The following is a 16,693-nucleotide window of genomic DNA, read 5'->3' on the forward strand; positions in this document are numbered from 1 at the left end:
TGTGACCGATCCACTTTAGGATGCACATTATTATATTTTTAAATGTAGCCCCAATTTTACTCGAAATGAGAAAAGAAATTATTTACTATCATTGTACTTAGCCTGTTATTTCACTGTATTAATTTTTCTATGTGTTGAAGTAGCAGTAGCCAAGGAATCAGCCCGTTCCCAATGGGTACATTTTGAACAGGCACTGCACTAGTTTATTTAATGCAATTCAAGTATTACAGACAGTTAATACAGAGACATTGATATGATTCAGTCTTCAGAGGAACAGCGAAAGCAGCATGACATTGTCTTTCAAATGCCACGGAAGAAGGCACACACTCTCTTCTTCTCCTTTCTCTAAAGTCCTGATCCTCCACATCCTCCTGTAGTACATCCAGCTCCGGCTCCATGTACACGACCACTTTGGTCTCCAGTCTTAATATTGATTTTGTCACGATGGTTGTCACCTCATCCAGTGAGACCTCCGGAGAACCCTTCCTCTCCTCCAGAAGTCCCTCTTTTAGGCCCTCTGTGGCAGAAACCTCTGAAAAAGCCTCCTTCTTCTCCATGAGTCCCTGTTGTAGCCCCATTGAGGTGCTGAGCTGAAGCTGAGCCTGGCTGGATGCAGCAGTCTGCACTTCACCGTGCATGCCCTGGATTGCAGAGATGACGCCCTCTCTGGCAGAGAAAGAGCTTTCATTGTAATCCATCAGGTGAAAAGCCTTGGAGCGACAATCAAACTTCTTGAAGATGGCTCTGACTACATACTGTCCCGCTACAGTGCAGACCCCAAGCAGAAGAGGTGTAGAGACAGGTCCATACCAAGAGAGACGGAGCTGCTGAGTCAGTCAGCAATCCTACAACCTCAGCACTGTCAGCTTCAGTTTTCTCTTCAATCTAAGTGTCATTTATTTAGTGCAATTAAGTATTACAGACAGTAGTACAGAGACATTGATGTGATTCAGTCTTCAGAGGAACAACTAAAATAGCATGACACTGTCTTCCAAATGCCGTGGAAGAAGGCACACACTTTCTTCTTTCCCTTAACATTCAAGTCCTGATCCTCCACATCCTCCTGTAGTACATCCAGCTCTGGCTCCATGTACACGACCACATTGGTCTCCAGTCTTAACACGGATGTCATTACAGTGGTTGTCTCATCCAGCAAGACCTCCAGAGAAGCCTTCCTCTCCTCCAGAAGTCCCTCTTTTAGTCCCTCTTGTAGCCCCTCTGAGGTGCTGAGCTGAAGCTGAGCCTGGCTGGATGCAGCAGTCTGCACTTACCGTCCATGTCCCGGATTGAAGAGTGACGCCCTCTCTGTCAGCTTCAGTTTTCTGGTTCCTCCAGGAAGAACTTCAGAGCAGTGTTTACCACCTCTGGGACCACTTGTGCAGTGCTCTGCTCAAGCTCTAAGAGCTCTGCTGTCTTTGCGTCCCCTGCAGAGACTGGATGAAGTCAAATGCCACCAAAAAATTTCAGCAGTTTGTCGTACAGTGATGGAAGGAATGTTTGTACAGACTCCTCTGCATTTGGGCGGATGACTGACACAAACATCTGAAGGCCTTCCAGTGTGACTTTCCTGCAGAACAGCTGTGAAAGCCGCTTTTCCTTGTCTAGCTCTTCTTGGACCTGTTGCTCCATTTGATTGAGACAAAATCTTCTCGCTGTGGTCCAGGCCTGTAAAAAACACTCAGTAAACCTCAACAGTAAGATAATAAAGGTGATAGTACACTATTGTTATATGCAGGTTTTACACTACAGTTTGAAGATTCACTATATTTTACCCACCAGTTCAGCCACAAGGAGATGTTTCATCTCTAGTCTCTCAATCATTTCCTGAAACATGTAAAAATAAAGAAATGTGTTATCTTCTACAACTTTTACATGTTTGTTAAAAAAAAAAAAAGTAACATGTCAGTTTCCTATCAGTGTATGAGTCAAATAAACAGTTAATTTGACTCTCTCTTCCACAAAGTTTCTTCCTGTCAGCTGGCAGGTCTTCATTTGTCTGACAGATAAATGAGCGAGGACTTGATCCTTCTGCTTCATAAGCATAAACTGCCTCAGCATCATTTTCTGCAAAACAGATTCAGCTACAGTCAGCTCACAGAAACACCATATTATACTCAAGTGTAACATTAAGTTGAACAGTGCACCTTTACATTTGATAGTGACTTATGCTGACATTCTTTATTTTTTTTTATTTTATTTTTTTTACATTTTGCACCAGAGAATGTAATGGTTATTGTATGTCCTTGTGCCATTAAATTATTTAAAGTCCTCCTTCACTCAAAAATGTGTTTTTCTCCTTGTTGCTTCAGTTGGATGTTTGAGCTTCACTGTGCAGAATGATGTATGTGCAGAGTTTGTTTTCATATTCATCTGCTGAAACTGGAAAGTTTCTCTGTGCTCATTGAAAATCTGATTTTTAGGAGTGGGCAAACAGTATATGTGACATCACAACTAGTTTGCAGCCAATCGTGGTCCAATATTCAATTTACACAAATGTGATGTTGAAACTTTTAAGGGTTTTTATGTGGCAAAAATGTTAAAATACTTTGTGGAAAAAATATATCAGATACAAATTATTGTTCCAATCAACAAGAAAAGCTATTGACCCAATCATCAGTATTTTTATATGCCTTAATCGGGGCCCAAATTAACACCTGCCAACCTGTCAAATCTGGGTAAAAAATAAATCATGTAAAACAGTATTGTAAAGACAATAGCTAACTTGGTTAGTGATAAATCGAGCTCTAAATATCACTGCCTCTGCAATCATAGACTAAAAAAAATATGGACATAGTCACCATGATGTCACCCATAGATTTGTGGAGTGTTGTTTTGATGCCTTGAGTTTGCTAATTTGACCGTCGCCATCTTGGATTTTTGGAGCCAGAAGTCACCATATTTGGACGAGATGGTGGAGTTGACCCTAGCGCCAGCTGCTAGCTTGGTTAGCACAGTGCATGTACAGTCTATGGTTAACTGTGATAATGCTAATGCTAATTTTCGCTAGCGAAAAACGGACTTAAAACCATTAAAACAAAGTATACTTACTGGAAAAACTGAACAGCCAACTCTTTCAATACCACTAAACAATGAACGACTTTTTATGCGCCCAAAATGTTACAATTAACTTTCATGAACTGAAAACACGCTGTGAAATAGCGACAGCTACACCTATACTGTGAATCTGGGGTTACATGGTTACGTTACGTAATCAACGTTGTTGCCATGGTAGCAACTTGTGGATCATAATGTAGCCATGCTCTAAAGTATTCCCTGCGTTATAGTTTATTTTACTCTACATGGGACCATAATTTACAAAATCAACATCATGATGCATTGAAGAAGACTTGAAACTAGTGATTGAGACTATAAACTTATTAGGAAAGTATTTGCTGAGGTAATAAATCAAGTGAGAAGTAGGGTCATTCTAACATAGTAGCCATATTGGCTTGTGATTAAAAAGTTAATCAGAAGCTCTGGCCATAATACATGTCTGGAGGGGATCTTAAAAAAAAGTTTATGAGACTTTTATGTTGAAGCTGCTAAAGAGCGCTTTGTAGGATCTTTATTTTGAAGTCCGGTAGCGACCTCCTCCCGGAAGTGTGTTTCATCATCTGGTCCGACGTCCTATCTGCTGTGCTGGGGGGGATGGCAGACTGAGTGACAGATGAAGTGCTCGGTACATCAGTTTGCGTGAATCTTCACGTTACTTTGGCATGTATGTTAGATATCAGAGAACAGTAGAATGCAGCTGCTCACCCCTCAAGTTTACTGGGCTCAGCGGCACGGAGAGATTTATCTCCGGGTGGAGCTGAGCGATGCCAAGGTAGGACAGTCCACATCATCCAACCCGAAAACTGCCTCTATATTCAGCCTTCACTTACGCACAATGGTCGTTTTTTTTTTGCTCAAATAATGCGTTAAAATGCCTTTAAACTTTGTTTTCTGTGTGCTGTGGGTGTAACATCTTAGCGGGATTATAAATTAGCGTTAACGTTACTGTTAGCTAAGTGATGCTGTAACCGATACAGCTATAAAATGGCTAAACTGACCTCTAACGGTAATTTATGATTGCCAGAAGAAAACAGAAAAACACAAATAAACAAACATTTGTCCTTCGTATAGAGAAATATGACGTATTTTTAAAAGTAAAGTAGTAATGTATGTTTTTTGCTGCTTAAATAGTACCGTTTAACTAGGAAAGACATCCTTTGTCTGTCGTCGATGTCTGTTTTTAAATGTAACCTAAAGAAGTTTGTTATCTAATTGTGAACCTAAAAACGGGTTCACATTTTTCAAATCTCTTAAAACAACAGTCAAGAGCCCAAATGAACATTGAAACATGTTTTTCTTGCTGTAATCATTCCTCCTGTTCATACTGACCATCAGAAGATCCCTTCATAATGCGCTTACAATGTAAGTGATGGGGGACAAAATCCACAGTCCTCCTCTGCAAAAATGTATTTAAAAGTTTATCTGAAGTTAATATGAAGCTAATATGAGTCAAATCAAGTAGATATCAACAGTGAAACACTGTCCAAGGAAACACAAAGGCTGTAAATGTGGCAGATATCCTCTTGATATGACTAACTCAGACTGCTGAAGCCTCATAGAAGCTTCACATCAACTTTTAAACCTGCCTGTTGTTTTTAGGCACACTTGAATAATTGTGACTCTTTTCTTTTAACATTACAAAGCAATTCTCCAAACTGTCTCAATGACTCTGACTTACTGGAGAATTACAGCTGAAAATGACAGCTCTATTGTGACTTCCTTGTTTGTAGCAGCACTACACAGTTACCAGCTCAACAACATGACTTTTAATTTTCCCCCATAATGAAACAGTTATTCTCAGATCAGTATCAGAAGACGGTCTTTAAGTCAGCATGATTGTTCTCTATGTGTCAACCAATCAAAACCTGTGTGTATAAGGAATTGTTTGAGTTTTGGGTGGGTCGCTTCTTAAACTTTATTTTTACAGTATAGCTATACATGAAATACTGGTTCCTCTCCTCCTCTGCATTTCAAACTCCTCCATCTTCGTCCTGCATCTGTTCGACTAATGTCTCATAAAAGATGCATGAATTTTAATGGTAGTTCTGGATCTTGTTCAGCCTCTTTGGTGAATTACCAGAAACAGGCTGACAGAAGAACACCTGTCATGTGACCCACGTTGGGCCTATTCATACAAAAGAGTAGGGTTTCAACTAATTATTATTTTCATTATCAATAATTCTGTTGATTATTTTCTCGATTAGTTGTTTGGTCTATAAAATGTCAAAAAATTGTGAAAAATGTCGATCACTGTTTCCCAAAGCCAGTCAACAACCCAAAGATACTCATTTTATTATCATAGAGGACTAAAGAAACCAGAAAATATTCACATTTAAGAAGCTGGAATCAGAGAATTTGGACATTTTCTTTGTAAAAAAATGACTCAAACGGTTAATTGATTAAAAAAAATAGTTGGCGATTAATTTAATAGTTGTCAGCTGATCGATTTAATTGTTGCAGCTCTACAAATGAGGTTAGACTAAATATTAGAAACACCTCTCAGTATGATGCAATTAATTAGCATCACGTTACAGCCTCCCTTAAACAGCCTCAACAAAAAGTGGAACATTATAACCTTCATGAAGGTAAGATTTATCGTAGCGTTTTTGTATTATGACTGCATTAGTTTTAAATAGGTTTACCTAATAAACTGGTATCTTAGTTTAAAGTGATTTTCCATATTTTTCTTATTATCAACAAGTCCCATGAAAAGAGATGTTGTGACTGAGCGCCACAGACAAGGTAGAGAAGTCGAAAAGTATAGAGAGACGGACTGGTTTTTGTCTTTATTGGAATTTGTTAACAATAAGAAAAATTTAGAATATCTCCTGTTTACTCCTCTAAGTTCCATGTCATAGTTTTGTCCATCGTTTGCATCAGTGTTGGGTTGGTTGTGATGGCTGCCTTTGTGTTTTTCAGAATCTGGACATCAGCCTGCAAGAGAAAACACTTCAGTTCAGAGGTTGGTGTTTGCATGAAAGAGGGAAAAATGTAGATTCACTTAGAGCCCTTTAATAGAAATTACATAGCCGCATTATAAACATTTTTAAATGAAATGTTGTAAAGGTGTTCCACAAACTCTCAAGTCCTTTCATATTATTTTTGAGGTCTGTCATAAAGGCAATTTCTGCATGAAGCACAATATAAAGCCTAATACTGCTGTCGTAATATTGTTCCTCAGCACAGGGCCACGGAGCTAAAGGAGATAATGAATACACCTTCAGTTTGGAGTTCCTGGAAGCTGTCAGACCTGAGGTATTGATTGTGGGATTGAAACTTGTTTTTGCCTCTTTGCAATATGATTTACATTTTTGACACATAACACATTGTGTTATCTGCAGGTGTTAATATCACAGACTGTTAAGGTGCAGATGTTAATGTGATCAGCTCACAACCTTCCTGTTTTTACTTTAAGCAAAACTAGAAATAAATATTGCAAATAAAATGATAGAAGACCTAACAGATTCCTTGGCTACTTTTTTTAAAATATTCTGCCAAGACAAACTTAAGCCGATTACACAATAGCACATTTCATTCATTTTTCTCTTCTTGTTCAAATAAAAAATCAGCACCTCAATTCATAACATGGAATAAATGAACGACTGTATGATAATGCGTCTGGGCGCTGATTGACTGAGTGCACCAGCTCGAAATCACTGCCGTCAAGTCAAGATGAACGCTGATTGAAAAACGCCTCCCTGCTGAAGTGAGCCTTGATTAGCTGGAACACCGCAGCTCTGGATATTCAGTCATATTATTATCCGTGATTTTATTTCTGAAACAAAGTGCTACAGGTTTTTATTCCACCTTACAACTAAAAAGCATTCAGATGCAGCTTAGGGCTCGGCAGAGTGACTTAAACTATGATGTCTGGTGATTTTCATGAGTTCTAATCGTCCCACAGTTATGTGTCCTTTAACCATCCAAGGCTTTATATAGATTTATATAATTTTCTAATACTCTGTTTGTGTCCTTTATGGTGGAATCCAGTTCAACCATAAATCCACCCAGCGTCAGGTGGACATCAAAGTGAGGAAGCAGGAGGAGCGCTGGTGGGACCGACTGACACTGCAGGAGAAGAAGCCTCTGTTTCTGGCTCCTGATTTCGACCGCTGGCTGGAAGAGTCCGACGCTGAGATGGAGCTTCAGGCGAAGGTAGGAAGAGTCATGACAGATAAAAATAAAACCTCTCTGACGAAATAGTTGTAAATAGCGTAAAATGTGTTCTACTTTGGGAAAAGGCTGCTTTATTTTGTGCGGTGTGACTTTGGAGTGTTTATGCAAACTTACATGAGCCTGTTGTGAAGCAAAATTACCACAAAATGCAAATAGTCGGTGCAGCCAACATAAAGAAAGAGGCCTATGTGCAGCCTTTTAGCCATGCTAGCGGCATAGCTCTGGGGATGTCATTGTTGGTGTGTCTCTCATTCAAGTGGTCAGTGCACCACTTTAGTCCAGACTGAAATATCTCAACAACTATTAGATGGATTTCCATAAAATTTTGCACAGATATTCATCATTCTCCAGAGTATTTATCTTACTGACATTGGTGATCTCCTGACTTCCTCTTGCACCATCATCATGTCAAATTTTTAATTAGTGTAGTACTTTCATTTATTACTAAATTCCTGACAAACTAATGACACTCACATCGGCTTCAGTTGTACTTTGTGTTTAGTGCTAATCAGCAAACGTTAAGCTAAGCTAAGATAGTGAACTTGGTAAAAAATTATACTTGCTTCACATCAGCATGTTAGCAGGCTGAGGCTCAAAGCGCCGCTCCGCCTTAGTACAGCCTCACATAGCCGCTAGCATGGTTGTAAACTCTTAACAACCGCGTAAACAGCGGGTTTTTTTTAGCCTTGGATTCTCCTCATGATTAGCCTTGCAAAGCTAGCCCACAAAACTTTGCATTGCTCATTGTGGTCTGGCGAGTCTCCATTTGGTACAGGTGTAATTTTTCAAATAAACTGTCTGACAGTAGTCTTCTTTCACCGGGATGCTTATGTAAAAACCTCCCACACACAACTGGTCGCAACAGTCGTTGCGCTGTCGCAGTTTTAAAACTGGAAAAGCAAAATGTCAGGCGAACTCTACTGACGTTTTCTTAAATGATCATTTTGGAATAAAACTGAGCTGAGATGAGTTTGTCTGTGAGTCGGAGCCTCTACTCATAGTCCTTTAATTGGTTTGGTTTGATCTCAAAGGATGTTTTCCAGACTTCAGGTTTGTAGCAAAAACTGACCTCAAAATTTATCAAGAATACTTTTTGCTTTATAATTATTTCACTGAAACCCTTCTCTGTTTATGGTTGTAGATTATTTTAGATTTCTGCCTCCTCAGATTTCTTAAATTAAACATCTGTTTGCTCCTATAAACTCAACGTTTTTAGCTATTTTGCTTCACTTCAGATTTGCAGTTTTCATTTGATTTATGTGACATGTGTGTGTTAATATGACATGTTGGTACTGAATTTACAGTCGCTTGATACAGATTTATGAATTTAGAATCTTGTTTTTGTTTGTAAATGTCTTCCTGGACGGTGAGCAGAACTTTTTAAAAGCACCAAATTAAATGATTCAGTCAGTCAAGCTCTGGGTCTAATTAAGAATATGAGAGATCTTATCTCATATTCATTAGATTTAAGTTAAATTGGAATAATATAGAACATGTGTGGTCATTGCAAAGTGAGACTCTGATGGTGTGTTTTCTTGCAGGAGGAAGAAAAGATAAACAGGATAAGTGTGGAGTCGAGAGTTCGTGAAGACCGTAAGTCACACTGAGCTTCTTTCCTGCAAACAATCAAAAACCTGCAGACACGTGTCTGTCTGGAGTTTTATCATATATGTTATTAATATCTAGTTGACATTGTGAGTGTATGTGATGTGCCATTGTGTGTAGCTTTGTATTATGTGTCCTGTGTGTTTTTTTGCTTTGTACTGTTCGTTATTGTGCTGTTATATGTTTTAATTGTGAGCTGCTGAAGAGACTGCAGATGAAAATTAGCTATAAGCTAACTTTAGTACAGCACATCAAATGGTAACATTTATGTTAAACACTGCACATGGTCCCAATAAATACATAAATAAATAAACTATACAAATCTACTATCATGAAGGGAGGATTTTGCAGGAATGTTATCAGCATGAATTGATTTTAATTATCATCTTCTTTTTCTTCAGCTTACCTCGGACTGAAGAGAGGCTACTTGTTCATGTACAACCTGGTGCAGTTCCTGGGATTCTCCTGGATCTTTGTCAACATGACTGTTCGACTCTTCATTCTTGGTCAAGGTTTGTAAGAAACTCACATCGTCTGCCATCGGAAGTTAAAGCGAAACAGTTAAATGTAACCTAAGGAATATTTTTGGCTGGTCAACGTCATTAACACAACATGTCAGGTAAAGGTTTATTGAAGTATGTGTGACGTCTAGCTAAACCATTGTACTGTTGGTCAAAATACACAGAATTTGTCTTATTTATCTCCCACATTTTCCTGCTGACAATGGTTTGGTTGAGTTACAATATCAGACCTTTGGACCCACAGTGGAGTCATTTGTTTACACACTGTAACATGTAGATTATTAGATTATGCTGTACAAACATTTGGGAGGAATTTTTACACGTGTTGGAGCTGTAAAAAGAAGGAAAATGTGTTTGTTTAAAGATTGGTGGAGTTTAAAGGATAAAATCGTGGTTTATTACTTTTATTTTTGTAATTATGTCCTTCATTTCTATCGATTATGATAACATTATGGTCACCGAAGTAATTGTTGAGATCTAAGGACGCGGCAACAAATCAAACAGGTTATGAAACACAAGCGGTCAGATGTTCAGATAGTTTGTAAACCAGACAGCAGTTTAGGAAGATTAACCACTTTAATTGGAGGTAAAACTGAAAGTGAGTGCCAGAAGTGTCTGCAGTAAACCCTCAATGCACAGTGCACAAAACTACAGCAAGTACAGCAGGTCAAAGTTAAACCAAGAATTCACTCTGAAGACTCTGATGGATGTTTACAACAGATGGTTTATTTAATAATTTAACTTTTTACATTTGCTCTTTGTGGTGGTTTATTTATAACCTGTCTGATCAGCTGACTGTTTGCGTTTCTTGTTTCCATCAACCTTCTTTTCTGCGACGTTACCTGATCTCAGTAATTACAAGTACAATGTTGTAGAGCTGCAACAATTAGTCAGTTAATTGATCTGAGTCATCTTTGAAGAAAACTGCTAAAATTATCTGGTTCCAGCTTCTTAAATTTGAGTATTTTCTGGTTTCTTTAGTCTTCTATGATAGTAAATTGAACATCTTTGTGTTGTGGACTGTTGGTCGGGACAATCTTGGGTATCTTGGACATTTTTCACCATTTTTCTGACATTTTAAAGACCAAACAATGAATGGTAAATGGACTGTTCTTGTATAGCGCCTTTCTAGTCTTCCGACCACTCAAAGCGCTTTTTTTTTACACTACGAATCACATTCACCCATTCACACACATTCATACGCTGAATGGGTACAGGGGCTACCATGCAAGGTCCCAACCTGCCCATCAGAGGAAACTAACCATTCACACACATTCATACACTGATGGCACAGCCATCAGGAGCAATTTGGGGTTAAGTGTCTTGCCCAAGGACACATCGGCATGTGGACTGGAGGAGCCGGGAATCGAACCGCCAATCTTCCGATTAGTGGACGACCCGCTCTACCTCCTGAGCCACAGCCGCCCTAATCAGTTAAACTAATCAGTTAAAAAAAAAAAAAAGACCCCAATATTGATCAACTAGAATTTTCCTTTTAATCTTAAATGCTGAACGCTGTGATGATAGTAACAGAGTTCTTCTGTTGGCCTGAGTTGTTTCTTTAAAACACCATACTAGTGGTTTTACATGTTTTAGTCCACTAACTAGACTGTGCACTTAAACCATTTTCCAAATCTACTAGTATCTAGTTCTAGTTTCAGATAATGCTATAAAAAAAAATCTACTTGCAGAGACTTAATCCATCAACTCTTTGTCAGTTACATTATTGTTGTGCTTCATTCAATACATCACACAAATCTCTGTGACAGTGAAAACAAAAACACTCAACGTGAAACAAAAGTGACAGACTGTAGAGGGACGGACTAAAAAAAGAATAAAGACAAGAATAGAACTAAAACAATCGTCCTCATCAATAGCCTTTGAATTTTATGGACAAAATAATTCATTACTGAACAACAGTTTTTTGGGGGGGTTGAGTGTTACTGGAACACAAAAACAGCAGAGAGACGAACACAATTAGCAGCACTATGCAGGAAAATAAAACAAACGGGAGGTCCAGAAAATACTGAGAGAGAGGTCTGTGTTTTTGTTCGTGAGGAGCTATTCACAGACGAAGCTCATTTGAATAGAAACAGGAACACGACCACACAGCAGGGATTTGTTTTGCAAATGATGAGGATTATGGATAGTGGCTCATGCAATGTGCTGTTTAATTATGTCTGTTTGTTTCTCTCGTCCTCCACAGATTCGTTCTACGATACCTTCCACACCACGGCCGATATGATGTACTTCTGTCAGATGTTGGCCGTGATCGAGGTCGTTAATCCCTTGTTGGGTCTGGTTAAGACTGGGTTTTTTCCTGCTATGATACAGGTAATAACAGGGGGAGTCAGTCACTTATCATTTTATTGTGAGTTTATCCTCTTCAACCCTGAAGATGAAGACTCAAGCAACATTTAGGCTCTTTATTGTCACAACTGTAGTATTTTAATTTGTGGCGTTCATTGAGGTCATCAAACAAACTTACAAAGTACATTTACTGTTAAGAGAAGAAATAATATTCAAATATATAACACGATAAACACAATTGACAATGGCTTCACACATATTAGGACTGGGCGATTAATCAAATTTTATTTTCAAATACGATTTTGGCTTGAAACGATTATGAAAACAAGAAAATCAAACCCAAACTCACTCACTGAGAATCCACATCTGAAGTGAAACGTGAGCAGCACATAAAAGCATTTTAACTGTTTAATCCACACCGAGTCCTCAACCCCACTCCTAACCCCTAACCCCTAACCCTAACCCTGTCCACAGAAGCAGCCGTCTGTCAGCTGCAGCTTCTGGGGAGCTCACAGACAGACTGGGAGCCGTGATCAATTAATGTAGATACCGTTAATAATTTCAAAACGCATATACAGCAGGATATTTGTGTGATTTTAAACAGATTTCTGTGCAGATTACTCTTAAAGGTGACAGAAACAGACTCTGGGGGGTCTCTGTGAGATAAGCATCACTTGTGCGTGTCTTGGACTCTGTGTGAAATATACATTTATTAAAATGCAAGTTTACCTGTTCTGTGAGTCAAAGTGTAATCGTGTTAAATAATCATGATTTCAATATTGACCAAATTAATCTTGATTGTGATTTTTGCCATAATCCAGCAGCCCTAATACATACACTACATGGCTAAAAATGTGGATGCCTGAACTTGAAATCTATACATTATCATTGCGCAAAAATCATGAGCATTAATCTGCTGCTATGACAGGTTTTCAACACAATTTTATAACCTGCTCACATTCAGCCACAAGAGCATTAGTGAGGTCCAACACTGATGTTGGGTGATGAGGTCTGGCTTGCAGTTGGTGTCCCAGTTCATCACAGAGGTGTTGGGTGGGGTTGCAGTCGGGGCTCTGTACAGGCCAGTCAAGTTCGTCCACACCAAACTGGGAAAATCATTTCTTTATGGAGCTGTCATCATGTTGAAACAGGAAAGGACCTTCCCCCCGACTTATGGAGGCAATTAAATATAATTGTATTAAGCATTTATAGCTAGCATTAGCATTAGCCTCAGACCATACGCACACACAAATGTTAACATGTAAATTAAGGGTCAATAATTATGTCCAACCGTGAGCCATTAACCAGCACAGTGGAAATACAGCCCTATATGTTTAATAACCTCTATAAGTCATTTAAGAACAAGATTTATTTATAACACTGTTTAGGACTGTATCTGAGAGCAGATGTCATATTTTACATCAGTAAGTGAAGAACAGAGTTGCAGCTTATGTTCATACGTATATAGACGTATTTTATTGGTTATTCACATGCAAACAGCTGCCTGGATTTATTTATTTATTGATACAGGATTCATGTTTCTGTAAAAGGTGTTACAGTAGTTCCCGTACATTATCAGACCACATCCTGCATCACCTGAAGTCATAGCGTTCTTTCCAGGAAGGTTCGACTTGTTTAGCTACTAAATAGAGAAACTGTTGCTGTACATTTATTGATACCCAATGAAATTGTTGTTTTTTTTTAATTGATTCACTCTGTGATACTGTGACTGGCTCACAATGGAAATTATTTTGCTTATTCACAAACAAGTATCCTGAAAAGCATAAATCTGACCCTCTCTCAAACTTGCTTGATGTTGTTTACAGTATCAATCAGGAACTTGTAGGAGAAAACACAAGCAGAATCAATCACAGTGTTTGTACGTATGTGATATTTCCAAAGCTCTGGTGAAGCCTACAGCTAAGCTACAGGGGTATGTTCTTATGATCTGTAGTCACGTGCTCCCTAATTCACAACTATAGTTTCAGCTTTACTTGTGCAGATGTAAATCACGCCATATTTGGCTCATGGTCAGGGGAGGTCCATCAAAAAAACAACAACTTTAAACTGTATCTAAGAGGATTTCATCACCATCAAGTAGTTCAGGTAGTGTGCGTTGCCTCTCAGTGAGATAAACCTGGCGTCTCTCTTTCTTCTGCTCTGTGATGTTACAGGTGGCGGGGAGGAACGTCATTCTCTTCGTCATCTTCGGCAGCTTGGAGGACATGCAGAACAAACCCGTCGTCTTCTTCGTGTTCTACCTGTGGAGCACCATCGAGATCTTCAGGTCAGCACCACCCCTCTCTCCGCTCTCCCGGTGAACACATGTTGTTGCCTGCAGTAACATCAGACCTTCCTTCTCTACACCAGGTACCCTTTCTACATGCTGGCCTGCATCGGCACAGAGTGGAAGATGTTAACGTGGCTGAGATACAGCATCTGGATCCCTCTGTACCCGCTGGGGGTCGTAGCTGAAGGTTAGTGGCTTCTGTTGTGTGTTTGTTAGTGATGTGTTACACATGATGCTAGCAGCTGCTGACGGTGTGTGTCGTCCTGTGTATATTTCCAGCGGTGGCGGTGATCCAGTCCCTGCCGATCTTTGATGAGACCCGTCTGTTCAGCCTCCCCCTCCCCGCGGTGCTGGGACACTCTTTAAGCTTCTCGTACACTCTGCAGCTCTACCTGGTCCTCATGTTCCTGGGTGAGACATCCACTGACACACCACCACGTCTCCGGAAAGATAACCAAATAAACTTACATGTCTTTTTTAGAAATCTCAACTTGTTGCCCTTCCTGCCTACGTGGACTGTTCCACAGCATCTGATGTTCTCGGGGCTAAAGATTAATTTAGTTTCCCTCCAAGAACTGGCAACGATTACTGACAGAGACATGACGTTACTGAATAACAGTAATGAAAGATGCTGCTTGTTAATTTAACAGGTCAAATATTCAAAAGTTGATTTTGTGAGCAACTTTTTTACATTAAAAAGTCAAAGCTCATTTGTCCAAAATAACTGTTGGGAACATTTATTTGGACAAGTGTGTGGTGTGTAGATCGTTTATGACAGAACAAAATGAAAAATAATTAGTTGCCGTCAGTATTTTCTGACATAGTTTAGCTTCATTTGATTAACACTGCAACAAAATAATATTGATTGACTGATTGTGATAGTTGTATCTTATGAGATCATTTCAATCTGCTAAAAATGCTTGTTTAAGTTCTAATTCAGCCTATTTAAAATATTTTGTGGATCTGCAGTTTTTATCCTTTTTTTCCTTAATAATGAAAGGCAGTTTTTGACTGTGCCTTACCAATGTTTTACCTCATTTATTACAAATTCGTGTACATCACTGCTGAAGATTTTCAAAAACATACTTGGATTTTTTTTTCAAAATAGTGGTAAAATTTAATTTCCCTTCACTTTTGCACAGTTATTGATGGTAATGCTGTTATAGAGTAAGTAAAACTTTGATAAGACAGAAAGAAATAAAAGGAAACTTGTTTTTAGCATGTTTAGATTCTCTGCACATTGAATGTCATCGTGTAGGTAATTTAACATAAAGCTATGGCTGCGTGGAATGCAGGACAAACACGTTACATAATGTAAAACAGTCATAAGTTTTGGAAAATAGTCTGCAGTAAATGCATGAAAGCACTGGTGAACTTGTGAAGTTGTCAACCAGATAATAACAAATCTGGATGTATTTGGGACACCAGTGACTTCATTGGATTTTCATGATCTTGTGCAAATATGTCTCTGAAAATGCAGCATGTGGAGTGATGGGATGAGTTACTTGAAGCGTCTTTAGAGCAGTGAAATGCAAACAAGTCTGCAGAGAAAAAGAAAGCTGCAGCCGCCCAGTGAGAAAAAAGTGACTACGACTCTATAAACTAAACGCTGACAGACGTTTCTTCTGTTTTTCAGGACTTTTCATCAATTTCCGACACCTGTACAAGCAGAGGAGGAGACGATACCGCTCCAGGAAAAGGAAAGTCCACTAACTGATCATCACGTTGCACACACCCTGAACTGCTGTCCACTTCAAGATATTTCTTTTTTCTTATTGCCTTTTCCTTCACACACACACACACAACAACACACACAGATAGACTTGATGTTGGAGTACTGGTCACTTTATTCCTCCACTGGGTGAACTGGTCACCTTCTCCAGACCCAAACCATGTAAATCCCACCAGCTCAACGACTCACTGTTGAACAGACGTCACCTGAAAACACTGTACAGGTCGTTCTTTGCTACCGTGAGTTTGAGTTGTAATAATGTTTATTATCTAAACACTAGAGGTGTCTGTCTGGCACACACTCTGTTTATTTCTGTTGATGTTCCACACTCCTCCTACTCCCAATAATGGTCAACTGAACAGCAATCAGAGTTCACATTATAGCAGTTTATTTCCCAAAACGTCAGAGATGAGCAGTACTCAGGACAACAAATAAAAATCCACTAATCCCAACTCTAAACTTCCCCAACAAAAAGCAAAGTTTAAAAAAGCTCTTATCTAACTCCTGACTATAACAACATTCAATTCAATTTTATTTATATAGCAACAAATCCAACAATTCCCCCATGAGCAGCACTCAGTGACAGCGGCGAGGAAAAACTCCCCTTTAACAGGAAGAAACCTCAAGCAGAACCGGGCTGTAGGTGGGCGACTCAGAGAAGCATAATAATAACAATAATAACAATAATAATAATAATAGAGATATGACTAGTAATAATAGCAGGAGAAGGTGTCGAGGCAAGACACCCACAGGACCACACCACCATCCCCACAGACCTTGACGTCCCCAATCCGGACTCAGGATTAATGCTACAGGAATGTGTACAGATGGAGAGGAGCTCAGTGCATCATGGGAAGTCCCCCAGCAGTCTAGGCCTACAGCAGCATAACTAGGGGCTGGTCCAAGGTGAGCCTGGCTGGCCCTAAATATAAACATGAAAAATGATTTACAAAAAGAAGGAAGCTTCTCACTTCTACTGACTGCGACCTTAGTTTTAAATATCTA

General features: G+C 39.2%; 1 protein-coding gene across 1 annotated transcript; it reads left to right on the forward strand.

Annotated features, from left to right (window-relative positions):
- The first annotated feature begins 3,050 nt into the window (after positions 1 to 3,050).
- On the forward strand, positions 3,051 to 16,276 carry LOC121881847 (very-long-chain (3R)-3-hydroxyacyl-CoA dehydratase-like). Its single transcript, XM_042389624.1, has 11 exons — positions 3,051 to 3,826; positions 5,974 to 6,016; positions 6,236 to 6,309; positions 7,045 to 7,209; positions 8,772 to 8,823; positions 9,237 to 9,347; positions 11,563 to 11,690; positions 13,841 to 13,953; positions 14,037 to 14,143; positions 14,236 to 14,367; positions 15,593 to 16,276. Exons 1-11 carry the CDS (start codon positions 3,746 to 3,748, stop codon positions 15,667 to 15,669), a joined length of 1,083 nt encoding a protein of 360 aa, XP_042245558.1. The 5' UTR covers positions 3,051 to 3,745; the 3' UTR covers positions 15,670 to 16,276.
- Positions 16,277 to 16,693: the final 417 nt, after the last annotated feature.

The sequence above is a fragment of the Thunnus maccoyii genome, chromosome 1 (assembly GCF_910596095.1).
Source record: "Thunnus maccoyii chromosome 1, fThuMac1.1, whole genome shotgun sequence".
NCBI classification, from domain to species: Eukaryota; Metazoa; Chordata; class Actinopteri; order Scombriformes; family Scombridae; genus Thunnus; species Thunnus maccoyii.

What these genes read in the sequence shown, in the direction of transcription:
- LOC121881847 (XM_042389624.1), top strand. Translation starts at nt 3,746, where the DNA reads ATGCAGCTGCTCACCCCTCAAGTTTACTGGGCTCAGCGGCACGGAGAG. An exon ending in TGGAGCTGAGCGATGCCAAG is followed by an intron (nt 3,827 to 5,973) that starts GTAGGACAGTCC and finishes TGTGTTTTTCAG; the next exon opens with AATCTGGACATCAGCCTGCA. An exon ending in TGGAAGCTGTCAGACCTGAG is followed by an intron (nt 6,310 to 7,044) that starts GTATTGATTGTG and finishes GGTGGAATCCAG; the next exon opens with TTCAACCATAAATCCACCCA.